This window comes from Crinia signifera, chromosome 8 (genome assembly GCF_055691185.1).
Source record: "Crinia signifera chromosome 8, ASM5569118v1, whole genome shotgun sequence".
NCBI classification, from domain to species: Eukaryota; Metazoa; Chordata; class Amphibia; order Anura; family Myobatrachidae; genus Crinia; species Crinia signifera.
In genome coordinates, this window is record NC_139224.1 from 143,987,400 (window position 1) to 144,004,098 (window position 16,699).

At 47.2% G+C, this 16,699-nt stretch overlaps 1 protein-coding gene across 3 annotated transcripts in view; it reads right to left on the reverse strand.

Moving 5' to 3' along the window:
* Positions 1–16,699, reverse strand: part of DARS2 (aspartyl-tRNA synthetase 2, mitochondrial) — a 53,799-nt gene that overhangs the window by 25,434 nt on the left and 11,666 nt on the right. For all 3 annotated transcript variants that reach the window (XM_083157300.1, XM_083157301.1, XM_083157299.1), the window contains 3 exons: positions 13,811–13,912; positions 11,950–12,045; positions 8,967–9,090 (listed from right to left, as the gene is read on the reverse strand). In XM_083157300.1, coding sequence (XP_083013426.1) covers positions 8,967–9,090; positions 11,950–12,045; positions 13,811–13,912 — 322 coding nt within the window. The remainder of the gene's footprint in view (positions 1–8,966; positions 9,091–11,949; positions 12,046–13,810; positions 13,913–16,699) is intronic.

Consider the following 16,699-nt stretch of genomic DNA (forward strand, 5'->3'; position numbering starts at 1 on the left):
CGGCGAAACCCCACAAGGCCAAAAGCAGTGCTGCACCCAGTAGTTAATAATGGACACGATTGTGTCCATTCACACGAGACGGCCACGGCCCAGCCACCCGGTTGCAGCCGGATCCCACCACTGGAAGAGACCGCTGCCGGGCTGTGGCCATCCCCTCCATTGTAAACTTCTCAGTCCAGCACGGCTTCTTGGCTGTGCAGGGTTTCGCCGCCCGGCAGGAGCCGGAGCGTGTGAAATAGCCCTTAAGAGGAGAGATGGTCCGATTTAATGAAGAAGTGGGTCTTGAGAGCCCATTTGAAGTTTTGTAGGGAGGTGAAGAGTCTGATAGGGAGGGGTAGCGAATTCCAGAGATAAGAAACACAAAGGCCAAAATCTTGGAAGCGGGAATGAGAGGAAGTAAATCAGTTGGCAGGAGAGGCGGCGTTGATTTGTGGAGTGAAGAGGGCAGGTGGGAGCGTAAAGAGAGATAAGGTGAGATATGTAGGTGGGAGAGGAATGGGTGATGTCTTTGTGAGTGGGAGGAGCTTGAATTGTATTCTGAATGGGAAAGGGAGCCAGTGTATGGCTTGTAAGTGAGAGGAGCAGTGAAGCAAGTGTGGCGGTACAGGGTGGTACGGTGTACCGCTAAAATATATTGTGCCGGTACCCCGTACCGCCATAACAAATGACCCGGAAGTGGCGGGGGTGGGGGCTGTATATATTGGGGAGTGGCAGCTGTGTGTACTGGGGCTGTTTATAATAGGAGCTTGGGGAGGGGAGATCTTGGCAAGTGTTGCGCTGATAGGCTATTAGCCCCGATCGCTCACTCTATGACTCCGCCCAGCGGTATACACACAGTCACAAAGTGACAGATTGAGGCTAATCTATAGGAGTGTGTATAATATGCTAAAGTGCACTTTTGTCATGTAGCCACTCCCCCTCATACGGCCACGCCCATTTTAGGCGCGCACGGCACAGTACCATGAAGACAATTTTTCTACTTGCACCATTGGAGAGGAAGATAAGCCAGGCAGCAGCATGGAGGATAGATTGGAGTGGAGAGAGGTGTTTGTCAGGGAGGCCAGAAAGTTTGTGGGGTACTCTTTACCTAGCACGGCGCCCATCGCGGGCATCGCGGGTACATTTATGTCTGGCCGCGACGCGACCGACGCGATGCCCGCGATTTCCCATTGAAAACCATGTTAAACATGGAAATCGGGTCGGTCGCATCGCGGCCGGCCATAAATGTACCCGCGATGCCCGCGACGCGATGCTCCCGATTTGCCATAGGAATCAATGTTAAAAGGCCTGATGGACACGATTTTACTGTTAAATGCCTCAATGCCCGCGATTTACACATAGGAGTCAATGTTAAATGGGCTACAGAGCCCAAATAGGCAGAATTAACCCTTAAATGTCCCCCCAAATTTTTTAACGCCACCCCACGATCCACGCGAACCCGAAGCGTGGCGAGCGCAGCGAGCCCGCGAGGGGAGGCGGTACGCGTCCTCCGACCTTTTCATGCCCTACTATCCACGTCGGCGTGGAGTTGAGAATAGAATAGTGTGGCGAGCGCAGCGAGCCACCGAGCCCGAAGCGTGGCGAGCGCAGCGAGGGGACGCGGATACCTTCACAGGTAAACGCGTCCCCTCGCGGGCTTCACAGGTGTCCGCGTCGCCACGGACACCTGTGAAGACCGCGAGGGGACGCGTATAACTGTGAAGGTATCCGCGTCCCCTCGCCACGCTTCGGGCTCGGTGGCTCGCTGCGCTCGCCACACTATTCTATTCTCAACTCCACGCCGACGTGGATAGTAGGGCATGAAAAAGTCGGAGGACGCGTACCGCCGCCCCTCGCGGGCTCGCTGCGCTCGCCACGCTTCGGGTTGGCGTGGATCGTGGGGTGGCGTTAAAAAATTTGGGGGGACATTTAAGGGTTAATTCTGCCTATTTGGGCTCTGTAGCCCATTTAACATTGACTCCTATGTGGAAATCGCGGGCATTGAGGCATTTGACATAAAAATCGCGGTCAATCTGCCTTTTTAACATTGTTCCCTATGGGAAAATCGCGGTCATCGCGGGCACCCGATTTTGATGTACCCGCGATTACCCGCGATTTTACCCCCGACGCCCGCGATTCTAATCGTGGGCGCCGTGCTAGGTAAAGAGTACCGTTTGTGGGCCAAATGGACAAAACCCATGTGCACTGCAGGGAGGCAGATGTAACATGTGCAGATACAATTAGATTTGGGTGGGTTATTTTGTTTCTGTGCAGGGAAAATACTAACTGCTTTATTTCTACACTGCAATATAGATCTCACTTTGAAGAAAAACCCCACCCAAATCTTAATCTCTCTGCACATGTTACATCTACCCCACCTGCAGTGCACATGGTTTTGTGAACCAGAATAAGGCCCTATATCTCATCCTTAGGGTCAGTTATGTTTGAATGCACAGCACTCACTTCTGTTTATCCACAATTTGACTATTATATTGGCTATAACAGTGGTTCCTAAAGTAGTTAGCTATCGCGAGAGGCATCCAGCAGCAGCAGCCACTCTGGCTGTGGGACGGGGGAAGCAGGGGACTTTCGATGGTGCTTATTTTTACACAGCCCCCAAAGGATTTTATCCATTTAAAAATGGCCCTTGCCCTTCCCACCCCTGCTGTAGTGTGTCGCAGTTCCAAAAAGCTTGGGAACCACTGCTCTGTATTGGAAGTGGAAAACTGCATATTCCTGGCTTAATATGCTTAGGGCAGTTCCACATGCTCCGGCTCCTGCTGGGCGGCAAAATGCCACATGCCCAAAAGCTGTGCCGTCCCCACTCAGAATAATGGACAGTAATCTGTCCTTTCATACGAGACGGTCTCGGCGCGGCCACCGGGTAGTAGCCGGCTCTTACCACTGCAGAGGACAGCTGCCGTGCTGTGGCTGCCCCGTCCTGACAGGTCAGTGTGTGCTGAGGGCGATGGGTGCCTTTCACACACACCGGTCATTAGGTGTGTAGTTTTAGCTCTCCACTGCCACCAAACTTTAGTTTCCACCCTCAAATATTACCCAGCACCGGCTCACGGAGCCGGTGCATGTGAAAGGAACAACTGTCCGGCAAAATGCCGGACAAAGTGTGTCCAGCTTTTTGCCTTCTGGCTAAAAACAGTGTGTGTGAAACAGCCCTGAGGAACCCTGCAGTTATACTCACCAGTGGTGTCTGTTTTTGTATTTATGTTGTTTGCTTCACGTTTACTAAATAACTTTACACCTCCAGGTTCTTCGAGTGACCTCCTCGTGACGCAAGATAATTAAAGTGCTTGGTATGTGGTAATACAAGAGGTTGCACCCACTTCTGTAATTCTATGTAGAGCTTTTGGTGTTTTGAGTGAGCCCCCTGTAATAATGCCAATAGGAAGTACTAAGCCTAATTGTTTTATATCCTTAGTATTGGGTGGTCAGAGATACCAGTGGGTCCTGTTTGTTGCACATTTTGTTTTATTTAATGTATCTCATATGGGAAACATACTAACGGCGTGTCCACATGGTGTGATATGTAGTCAAAATCACATAGTACACAGTGCAAATCGCACCATGCTGTGCAGCTCCCAATCCCCATTCCTCCCGATGCGCAATTAGAGTCTGCTTATTTAGATGGAATTAGTTTGATCACTTTTCTCCACATGCAGGATAGCAAAGTACCTATATTGGTACAATCTAACCCAGGGATGGCCAAACCGGTCCTCAAGATTTACCAACGGTGCATGTTTTCCAGGCAACCTGTGCCTCTATAGTAGGAATGAATGCAGCAGGTTTTAAAATGTGCCAGTTAGTAATGACTGCAGCTGTGCACCAGCTAGGTGTGATTTGGGGAATGTGGACCGTTGGTAGATCTCGAGGACCGGTTTGGCCACCCCTGATCTAACCCATTACTCCTATGCTATGGCATATAGACCCATATTCTGGTTGACTCACTTGGGCGCGAGTTCGCACCCTTGTGAGTCAACCAGAACCCGCCCTGCAAATGGTGGTACGCCCACCCCCCTCATCATGCCGGGTTCATTCGCCCAGCATGTGAATGGACGATGTTCGCCAACCATAAAATGATGGTGAAGGTACACACATATGTAAGGGTGATCCACACCACCCTTACATATGCTTTTAGAATTGCAGGGAGTTGGGCGGGCACCTGACATCCGGCAATGTCAGATGTCCGCCCCCCCGCACGTGTGTCACGAATGCAATAGCATGTGTATGCCCAGCGTTTGCATGGGAACGTCCATGAAACGCTGGGGGTTCACATATGACCCTGCCCGGCACCCCACGTCCCTCTCCACAACCCCCGCTCGAAAGGCAGGGAGCGTGCACCCAGCGAAGCGATTTTTTTGCCGAGTTCACACCCACCCAGCGTATACACATGCTCAAAACATCAGTCCCTGTGCAAATTCTTGCCCGAGCGGGTCAACCAGAATAAGGGCCATACTCCGACATAAGAGCTTCCTAAACCCATTCATATCTCTCTTTCTCCCTCTAATAAATAATCCTGCTGTTCAATATGGAGAGGCGAGACATTTTACTTTGTGGTATGAAAAAGGCATTGCTAGTGTCCGACAGATTACGGACCCCTCAACCAGGGCCGGATTTGTGCCTAGGCCCGTGAGGCACGGGCCTCAGGGAGGCACCAATCAAGGGCTGCACAGCGGGCTGCCATTCTTTTAAATAGCAGTATGGCAGAGCGGGTGGGAAACGGCAAGTGACAAGCGGCGCCGCCGCTGACATGATTCATCATATGTCAGCGGCAGCGTCGCTCGTTACCCGCCGCTACCCTCCCGCTCTGCCATGCACACAGTACATCACGGGCGGCGGCTGCCTGTATCCAAGGGTCCCCCTGCGTCTTCGCTGAGTGAGCTGATTTGCTCAGGCTCACTGCCTCCAGCGCCAATTGGCTACTGTATACACACAGCCTATTGGCTGCTGTGTATCCAATGGGCGTGGAAAGCAGCTGAGCTGAGCTCATTATGTGCTCAGTCAGTCAGTGTCTGAGAGACTGACTGAGACACAGTCACAGCAAATAAAGTTATTACTCAGACTCCCAGCCACCTTCCCTCCGGGTCCTCCATAGATACAGTTAGCAATGTGCCTAGGGGCCGCCTGACCCCTAAATTCGCCCCTGCCCTCAACTAGGAAACCCCTACTTTTATCACTAGCTATAGAGAAATATCCATTTCTACAACCTATTTCCCCTAGCTTACTCCCAAGCACAACATTATATCACAACTACTTCTGAATTATTATCTCCGATTGACATGGACAGTGGCGGATTCAGGGGGGGGGGCACCCGGGCACGTGTCCCCCCTGTCATTTATTTTGTAGCTGAGGACCAGGGCTTTCCAACGAGCCCAGCCCCGTGTCTCTAGCCCCCCGGGAACCGGAGATATCGCCTGGCAAACCTGTAACATTTTTTCCCTATAGGATAATATGGGACCCTTCAATTCACAGAAGCTTGTGGTTGATTTCATTCAATTCCAAATCGATGGGCCTTCAATATGATATCAGGCTGGTCCAAATCGGTTCCAGAGATATTGCGTGTAAACCGATTTTTTTATTTTTGAAATGTAATTTCATAGCTGTTCATGTTCTTTGAGGGCAGATTACTCTGAAACCAAACGTTCCAGTTTCACTGGACCAAAATCATTCAAAGCCTGATCAAAAGTTCTTCAATATAATACTTGTCTCATGTAAATGGGTCAGTTGGTTCCGAAGATATAGCCGGTTAAATGAGATAACTGGTTAAAGGGGGGAGGGGTGGTTTTCTCTCCCCCTCACACCAGAAAATGCAGGGACTAGGCTAGTGTAAAAGGGGCCAACCTGGGAATGCATTTTCTGGTGTGAAAGGGGTATTATTTCAAATAGCCGGGACCTGCAGTGCTCTGAATACAGCCAGGCTCTGCCACTGTCAGTGGCTATCACTTCTGCCTGGCGGCGGCTGTCCCCCATTTACCACGAGCATGTATTCCCCCTTGGCAATGAGCATGTAATCCCACATGGCAACGAGCATGGAACCTCTGGCAATGAGCATGTAGAGAAGCAGCACTTATGTAGCATCATTTTTAATAGGCATTATGGTGTTTGGCATAACACATAATGGACATAATGGCGTGTAACTTAACGTGTAATGGACATTATGGTGTAAATGTTTAATGCGAGCCTTTGGTGGACAATGTCCCTGTTTATGAAGTGTATTGTGAATTTTGGCTTAATCTGTGTGGCATTATGTGAATTCTGGCTCAATCCATGTGGCATTATGTGTATTTTGTCTCAATCCGTGTGGCATTATGTGAATTTTGGCTCAATCCATGTGACATTATGTGAATTTTGGCTCAATCCATGTGGCATTATGTGAATTTTGGCTCAATCCGTATGGCATTTTATGCATTTGGCTCAATCCGTCTGGCATTATGTGAATTTTGACACAATCCATTTGGCATTATGTGAATTTTGGCTCAATCCGTGTGTGTTATTATGTAAATTTTGGCTCAATCCATGTGGCATTATGTGAATTTTGACACAATCCATGTGGCATTATTTGAATTTTGGCTCAATCCATGTGGCATTATGTCAATTTTGGCTCATTCCATTTGGCATCATGTGTAAGGGGCAAGTATAATGGGGTCTAGTATTTTGTTGCATAATGTGTAGAAGTTGTATATGGTGTTGACACGCCCCCTGTTGAGTGGCCACACACCCTTTTCCAGAGCGCGCCTTTGGCGCGCGCACAACTACATCCTTCACTTTTGTCGCCATGGTGGGCCTGCGTACTTTAAATGCTAGGGCCTATTTTTCATTCCATTCCCACCCTCTCCTGCCGCTCTCTTAGCATGTACACTGGCACCACTAACACCGCCCCTCCCCCACCCAAACTCTTTTTTATCATGGTGCCCCCCCTGTCATTTTATCCTGGATCCGCCCCTGGACATGGATAAGCTATTCCTTCATGAGACCACTAATTATACCGCTATATCCATACATTATTCTTTTTTAAACACTCTACCCAAATATGATAATATAACAATTGGATTTACACAATTGAAAGACCAATTCCCATCCCTAACTATACAAACACTAAATTCTACTAAAATTATTCCTATAGGGTCACATATAGAAATTTTTCTCAATGTTTTCCATAGAACCACTCTTTCCCCTCACCGTAGATACTTAAACCTTTGAGTTCGGTATCCTACCTAGAGGCTCCGCTGTGATGCAGGGTGTATGTAAATTGCTCCTGATGTTATCAGCGACCACCAAAAAAAAATGCATCTAACAAAAGTGGATACAACCAACAATTCCACCATATTATTTTATATTTTCAGGATGTATTAGCTAGAACAGGCATGGCTAAACTGTGGCCCTCCAGCTGTTGTGAAACTACACATCCCAGCATTCCTTGCCATAGTTTTAACATTCCCTAAGAGCAAAACTGGCAAGGCATGATGGGACTTGTAGTTTCACAACAGCTGGAGGATCACAGTTTGGCCATGCCTGGGCTAACTATGGTCCTCCAGCGGTTTTTAAATTTTGGAATGTGACATTGACACTTTCCCCCCACAACTTAGGGAAAAATTGTGTAAAGGCTTCCGCAATACACTATGGTACGAAATACAAATGTAATTCTCAAGACTTCCCAATTATTATTGGTGCAACTCCAGCTCCGGCTGGCTGAGATAAAAAGTCCAAGTAATAACATAAAAAGTTTATTTTTATGTGGAGAATGCTTCTTTATTTACTTCACTTATTTATGTGATATTACTAATAATTTATGTTTCACTTATTACCACTGTTCAATGTGTCAATCTAATATAGTTATGCTTCAATACAGAAAACATTTGCTTAAAATTTTTTAAAAAAAACATGCACTGCAGGTGGGGCAGATGTAACACGTGCAGAGAGTTAGATTTGGGTGGGGTGTGTTCAAACTGAAATGTAAATTGCAGTGCAAGAATAATGCAGCCAGTATTTTCCCTGCAAAATAACCCCACAAATCTAACTCTCTCTGCACGTTACATCTGCCCCGCCTGCAGTGCAGCATTGTCCATTTTGAGACAAATTTGTACTGAATTAGGCCCGGGAATTAATTTTAGCAAAATTTCAAAAAAGTAATTTATTACTACTAGGAAAAACAGCCACCATTCAGACATTTACTAGTCAAAGATCACTTCATATCACACCTGTAAAAACACCCGTCATTATCACAGGCTATGAGAACGTTGTGACCTCCTTAAGGGAATATTTGTGCCCCATGATGCAAAGCATAGTCCTGTAATTCTAGGATTTAATTCACTGCGATTTAGGGGCTATTCTATCTCGCCGTTCCATGGAAATACAGCAAAATAGCGTCCGTTTCTGCACAGAATAGATGGAATTTGTATTACAGCTTTTCAATCTTTTTTAATTTTTTTCCGATTTTCGTGAACAATCCGAAAACCGGAAAAGACATGGATCCACGAATCCACGTCTTTCCCCATGAAAACAGGCCCTAATTTGAAAATTTAGCATCCGTTTCTGCGAAAGCAGTTTCGGCTTTTCAAGGCGCCGGATGTCCAGATGCAAATTCACATGTGCAGATCCGGTTCCTTTAAAAGCCAAATCTGCTTTCACAAAAACGGCCGCTAAATTTTGAGTTCGAATACTCAAATCCCATTATTTCTGAAAATCAGAAATAAATGGGAATACCCCCCCCCCCCCTTTAATCCAATTCCTTAAGGCAGCGTTTCCCAACTTCAGTCCTCAAAAAGTCCAGGTTTGAAGACTAGCCATACCTGAGGTGACTTACTAAGTACTCGGTTTTTGATGACAAACCATAAGTGCTCTACAATGGATATCCTGAAAACCTGATCTGGTAGTGTGCCTTGAAGACAGAGGTTGGGAAACACCGCCTTACCAGACACTGAGATGGGGAACTGAACACAAAATGTAATTACTGAATCCTAATGTCTCCTTACCATGCTGGTTACACAGATACTCCCTCATCTTCATTACCATTTTAGACCTCAGTCTCAGGTTGTACTGGAGCTGGGCACTGCGGATATCCAGGTAACGATACTGCATTCTCAGGGATTCCGTTTTCTGTGAGGAGCAAGCAACGGATTAAAACATTGCTCAGTATGATCTGTACAATACATTATATTGCCAGAAGAGGGAGCTATTGCAAAACTTTCCTCATTTATAAAGCAGCAACAAAAAATGCAGATTATGGAGGAAGTTTATACTCACACAGGGGTCCATTTAAGAAGAAGTGTATATACAATGCGATCTCTGTGGATTATTACCGGCCAGGATCACATTCTAAAAGAGCAATTAGGCCGCTACCTTTCTAGAATACACGTCACAGGCTACATTTATACTTTATATATACAGGTTGAGTATCTCTGATCCAAAATGCTCGGGACCAGAAGAATTCTGGATAACGGATTATTCCGTATTTCGGAATATTATTATATTTGAGGCATCGCATTTATGTTGCATTAACACATCAAACACATGAATTACACAAAAACATATTTCATTTGTGCATAAAACAAGGTTTCAAAACATGAAACAACGTTTGTGTACTATCTCATGTACTGAATTTGAATGTCAAGCAATAATTTCCTTGCACATATCATGTCCCCAGTAGTGCGGTTACAGATTTCCCCAGTAGTGCCAGTTACATATCATGTCCCCAGTAGTGCTGTTACAGATGTACCCAGTAGTGCTAGTTACATATCATGTCCCCAGTAGTACGTTTACAGATTTCCCCAGTAGTGCCAGTTACATATCATATCCCCAGTAGTGCTGTTACAGATGTACCCAGTAGTGCTAGTTACATATCATATCCCCAGTAGTGCTGTTACAGATGTACCCAGTAGTGCTAGTTACATATCATGTCCCCAGTAGTGCGGTTACAGATTTCCCCAGTAGTGCTAGTTACAGATCATGTCCCCAGTAGTGCGGTTACAGATTTCCCAAGTAGTGCCAGTTACATATCATATCCCCAGTAGTGCTGTTACAGATGTACCCAGTAGTGCTAGTTACATATCATATCCCCAGTAGTGCTGTTACAGATGTACCCAGTAGTGCTAGTTACATATCATATCCCCAGTAGTGCTGTTACAGATTTCCCCAGTAGTGCCAGTTAAATATCATATCCCCAGTAGTAGTTACAGATGTCCCCAGTAGTGCCAGTTAAATATCATATCCACAAGTAGTGTTGTTACAGATGTCCCCAGTAGTGCTGTTACAGATGTCCTCAGTAGTGCCTACATATCATATCCTCAGTAGTGCTGTTACCGATGTCCCAAGCAGTGCCAGTTATTTATCATATACCCAGTAGTGGTGTTACAGATGTCCCCAGTAGTGCCAGTTACATATCATATCACCAGTAGTGCTGTTACAGATGTCCCCAGTAGTGCCAGTTAAAGATCATATCCCCAGTAGTACTGTTACAGATGTCCCCAGTAGTGCCAGTTAAATATCATATCCACAAGTAGTGTTGTTACAGATGTCCCCAGTAGTGCCAGTTAATATCATATCCCCGGTAGTGCTGTTACAGATGTCCCCAGTAGTGCCAGTTAAATATCATATCCACAAATAGTGCTGTTACAGATGTCCCCAGTAGTGCCAGTTACATATCATATCCCCAGTAGTGCTGTTACAGATGTCCCCAGTAGTGCTTTTAGCACTACAATTTTTTTTGTTCACTTTCTGGAATGTATGGTTTTCGGAATAATTTGGATATTGGATATTTGGAGAAGGGATACTCAACCTGTATGTGCAAATTGCACTTTCACCCATCAGCAGCAGGATGTTATATTAGGAGAGAGGTGCAGACATGTTGGCAGACTTATTTCCATTGGCTATACAGAGGGGCTGGGCCAAGGACTCACATCACTGCAGTCTCACCTATATATGCCCTCTACCAGATGGCTATAAAGTTGTGGGTGAAGCCTCAGCCACATCTGATGATTTGGGGGGTGGGTGTAAAACTTATTTTAAAAAAAGTTGGAAAGCCAAGTAAAATTTAAAGCGGACCACTGTTTACCACTGTACCATGGTCCTGCGGGTGCGGGACAAGGCCCCGACAGGCATTTACCAGACGTTGAGATTCCGACTGTCAAAACACTGACAGCCGGGTTCCCGACGGCCACCTGCTATTCTCCCACGTGGGGGTCCACAACCCCCGTAGAAGGAGAATAGAATAGGTGGCGAGCTCGCAAGGGGATTTGCTGCACTCACCATGCTGTCTGAGTCCGGGCAGTCGGGATCCCAACATAGGGCTAATGACTGTCAGGATCCCCCCTATACCACACCCGCTCCTGCACGGCCTGTGCTCCTGTAGAAACAATACATTGAATACATAATGAACAACATCGTTCAGCAGCCACATCCAGGAGCACGATCCTCGGGAGCATACATCGTGAACAATATGGTGCCTACACACTACTAGACAATAGACATGATCATATTGTTAATGATATCCTTATCATATAGTTCACAAGATTGCAAGCTCTGTGGCACAGGGTAGGAGGAAGACAGAAGAAGAGAACAATAGCAGCGCCAACCAAGCAGTCTAGGGGAGGATTGCACAGCACATATATACTATCTGTTATCATACATGCAATATATGTGCTGGATCAATCCCCTGGGAATCGTCAACACTGATTACACAAGCTGCAGCCCTGGGAATCAGCATAAACCATTACACATGTAATCTGGCCTCTCAGCCAATAGGAGTCCAAGGGGTGGGTTTGGCATTGTAATTCCTGGAAGCAGCAAGGCGCCTGACGCAATCAGCACTGATGATCCCAGGGGATTGATCTAGCACACATATCACATGCATGATAACATGTATGTATTTTTGTGCTCTGGAATACCCCCTTTCCCTCCTTGTTCAGCGCTGCAGCCACCGCTGCATGAACTGCAAAATGGGCAATAGATAAAAATCACCTTCACAGATTCTTTAATCTCAAATGGCAGCTTCTTGCAGGAGTTCAGTATATGAACTTGCTTGGCTTGAACTTCAATTGCTCCTGTTGGCATACTCTAAAAATAAAACGTAACCTTGGTAAAAGCAGAATATAATAAGACTGATGATCCAAAGATACAGCTTAGTGTCCCTTGCCAGGTGATCGGTTTATTAATGCTATATCAGACATTTCTGCTTCTGAAGGACTTCTCATAAGAAACTAGTGTGAGTCTGCTGGCTCTCCATCACTAGCACCCGCGGTACTTGTGTCGTTTCACGGCGCTCGATATATCAGATGCGATATCGGCAGATATATCGATGCGATCCTATACGATTTTATACTAGTTCATAACCCCACTATCCACTACGCATGAAGTTGACTTTATATAGTGTGGCAAGCAAAGCGAGCCACCGAGCCCGAAGCGTGGCGAGCCCCGCGAGGAGACGCGGATTACTGCGCTCACCACACTATATAAAATCAACTACATGTGTAAATGATAGTGGGGTTATGAACAGGTAAAAAAAAATAGCTTTGGATCGCATCGATATATCGCCCGATATCACATCCGATATATTGGGCGCCATGAAACTACACAAGTACCGCACCCGCTGTCTGTATATCCTGGCCAAGCCTTTAGGGGAGGACACAACAGACGACATGAATACCAATCAGCAGTGACCAGATCCGGAGGGGTAGCCCATATCGGCAAGTGCTGCATGTGGCAACATGGTCCCCATATCGGCAAGTGCTGCATGTGGCAGCATGGTCCTCACTTGGGATGTCTTCCATTGGTTCTGCAGGCAGGGCAGAAGGAACATGTTGCTGGGAGTGCGCATTGTTAATGGGTACACACAAGACAGCGTGCCCAATATGTCGGATCAGGTGACATATAAACTAATGTATACCCAGCTTTACTGATCCCCCTGCTCGGGCATTGCATGGGGTAATCACTTTTTTTGCTACAATTGATTCATTTTCAGGGAACTGGGAAAATATACCCTAAATCTAGGACGCATGGCATCCCTAGCCTAATCCTGACCCTACAGGAAGCATCCCTAGCCTAATCCTGACCCTAACTAAACCCTTAAATCAATCACCAGCCTAGCCATGATATCCTAGCCCAAACTGCTAAACCAGCGGTTCTCAACCTCGGTCCTCAGGACCACCCAACAGTTCACGTTTTACAGGTCTCCACACAGAGTCACAGGTGAAATAATTAGCTCCACCTGTGATCTTTTAAAATGTGTCCGTGAATAATGAGTGCACCTGCCGGGTGACCTGGAAAACATTCACTGTTGGGAGGTCCTGAGGACCGAGGTTGAGAACCACTGTGCTAAACCAACCCTATTACCCTGACCCAAACCGCTAAACCAACCATTATAACCTAGCCTAATATCCAAACCCCTAAACTGACCATAAAGGGCACCCTTGATGAGCCATGTGGTTAAATGTTGCGTGCATCCACTTCTATAGCAACGGGCATCTATCATAGGTAATCAATTGTTGCTCTGATAAGACGCCCACCATTGCCCACACATTGCTTTCTCGCAGCCTCAGTAGGTGCAAGACAAAAATGTGTTTAAATTCCATAGTCTGAGCACCCAAAGCCACTGCTAGATGCCCAGATGACATTAGTTGGGTTTCACTGTTTTGCACAGATAAACCCAGAGCCATCAGCCAGGTAAATGATAATGGTCCAATGTCTGATTGGAGCAACAATTGAATAGCTCTGCTAGACGCAAAATGCTGTAGGCGGCCAGCTGGGGGCACAAGCAATGTTTGAATCAGCCCCATTGATTTTTATGCTGCTGCTGTGATTGATGTAAAGTGGAGACACTTACAGGGTTCTCCTGACCGGATGGCCGAGGGATGACAGCCCCCTTCACCAGTAGCACGGACTCCAGAGGGACGTCACTCACCAGGTCCTGCAGCTGTGCCAAATGCTGCAAAAGCAGAGTAGAGAAACCAATTTATACCCCCATAAAGCACATAATAGATGGCAGCCATTCCTATATACCCCATAAAACACAGACGCAGAGTGCAGCCATTCCTATACACCCTCATAACGCAGAGTGCAGCCATTCCTATACACCTCCATGACGCAGAGTGCAGCCATTCCTATACAACCCCAAAACGCAGAGTGCAGCCATTCCTATACACCTCCATAACGCAGAGTGCAGCCATTCCTATACACCCCCATAACGCAGAGTACAGCCATTCCTATACACCTCCATAACGCAGAGTGCAGCCATTCCTATACACCCCAAAACGCAGAGTGCAGCCATTCCTATATACCCCCCATAACGCAGAGTACAGCTATTCCTATACACCTCCATGACGCAGAGTGCAGCCATTCCTATACAACCCCAAAACGCAGAGTGCAGCCATTCCTATACACCTCCATAACGCAGAGTGCAGCCATTCCTATACACCTCCATAACGCAGAGTGCAGCCATTCCTATACACCCCCATAACGCAGAGTGCAGCCATTCCTATATACCCCCCATAACGCAGAGTACAGCTATTCCTATACACCTCCATAACGCAGAGTGCAGCCATTCCTATACACCCCCATAACGCAGAGTGCAGCCATTCCTATACACCTCCATAACGCAGAGTACAGCCATTCCTATACACCTCCATAACGCAGAGTGCAGCCATTCCTATATACCTCCATAACGCAGAGTGCAGCCATTCCTATACACCCCCATAACGCAGAGTGCAGCCATTCCTATACACCCCCATAACGCAGAGTGCAGCCATTCCTATACACCCCCATAACGCAGAGTGCAGCCATTCCTATACAACCCAATAACGCAGAGTGCAGCCATTCCTATACACCACCATAACGCAGAGTGCAGCCATTCCTATACACCCCCATAACGCAGAGTGCAGCCATTCCTATACACCTCCATAACGCAGAGTGCAGCCATTCCTATACACCCCCATAACGCAGAGTGCAGCCATTCCTATATACCCCATAACGCAGAGTGCAGCCATTCCTATATACCCCATAACGCAGAGTGCAGCCATTCCTATACACCCCCATAACGCAGAGTGCAGCCATTCCTATACACCCCCATAACGCAGAGTGCAGCCATTCCTATATACCCCCATAACGCAGAGTGCAGCCATTCCTATATACCTCCATAACGCAGAGTGCAGCCATTCCTATACACCACCATAACGCAGAGTGCAGCCATTCCTATACACCCCCATAACGCAGAGTGCAGCCATTCCTATATACCTCCATAACGCAGAGTGCAGCCATTCCTATACACCACCATAACGCAGAGTGCAGCCATTCCTATACACCCCCATAACGCAGAGTGCAGCCATTCCTATACACCTCCATAACGCAGAGTGCAGCCATTCCTATACACCACCATAACGCAGAGTGCAGCCATTCCTATACACCCCATAAAGCAGAGTGCAGCCATTCCTATACACCCCCATAACGCAGAGTGCAGCCATTCCTATACACCCCAATAACGCAGAGTGCAGCCATTCCTATACACCCCCATAACGCAGAGTGCAGCCATTCCTATATACCTCCATAACGTAGAGTGCAGCCATTCCTATATACCTCCATAATGCAGAGTGCAGCCATTCCTATATACCCCATAACGCAGAGTGCAGCCATTCCTATACACCCCCATAACGCAGAGTGCAGCCATTCCTATACACCCCAATAACGCAGAGTGCAGCCATTCCTATACACCCCCATAACGCAGAGTGCAGCCATTCCTATACACCCCCATAACGCAGAGTGCAGCCATTCCTATACACCCCCATAACGCAGAGTGCAGCCATTCCTATACACCCCCATAACGCAGAGTGCAGCCATTCCTATACACCCCCATAACGCAGAGTGCAGCCATTCCTATACACCCCCATAACGCAGAGTACAGCCATTCCTATACACCCCCATAACGCAGAGTACAGCCATTCCTATATACCCCCATAACGCAGAGTGCAGCCATTCCTATACACCCCCATAACGCAGAGTGCAGCCATTCCTATACACCTCCATAACGCAGAGTGCAGCCATTCCTATACACCCCCATAACGCAGAGTGCAGCCATTCCTATACACCCCCATAACGCAGAGTGCAGCCATTCCTATACACCCCCATAACGCAGAGTGCAGCCATTCCTATACACCCCCATAACGCAGAGTACAGCCATTCCTATACACCTCCATAACGCAGAGTGCAGCCATTCCTATACACCCCCATAACGCAGAGTGCAGCCATTCCTATATACCCCATAATGCAGAGTGCAGCCATTCCTATACACCTCCATAACGCAGAGTGCAGCCATTCCTATACACCCCCATAACGCAGAGTGCAGCCATTCCTATATACCCCCATAACGCAGAGTGCAGCCATTCCTATACACCCCCATAACGCAGAGTGCAGCCATTCCTATATACCTCCATAACGCAGAGTGCAGCTATTCCTATATACCCCAATAACGCAGAGTGCAGCCATTCCTATACACCCCCATAACGCAGAGTGCAGCCATTCCTATACACCCCCATAACGCAGAGTGCAGCCATTCCTATACACCCCCATAACGCAGAGTGCAGCCATTCCTATACACCCCCATAACGCAGAGTGCAGCCATTCCTATACACCCCCATAACGCAGAGTGCAGCCATTCCTATACACCCCCATAACGCAGAGTACAGCCATTCCTATACACCCCCATAACGCAGAGTACAGCCAT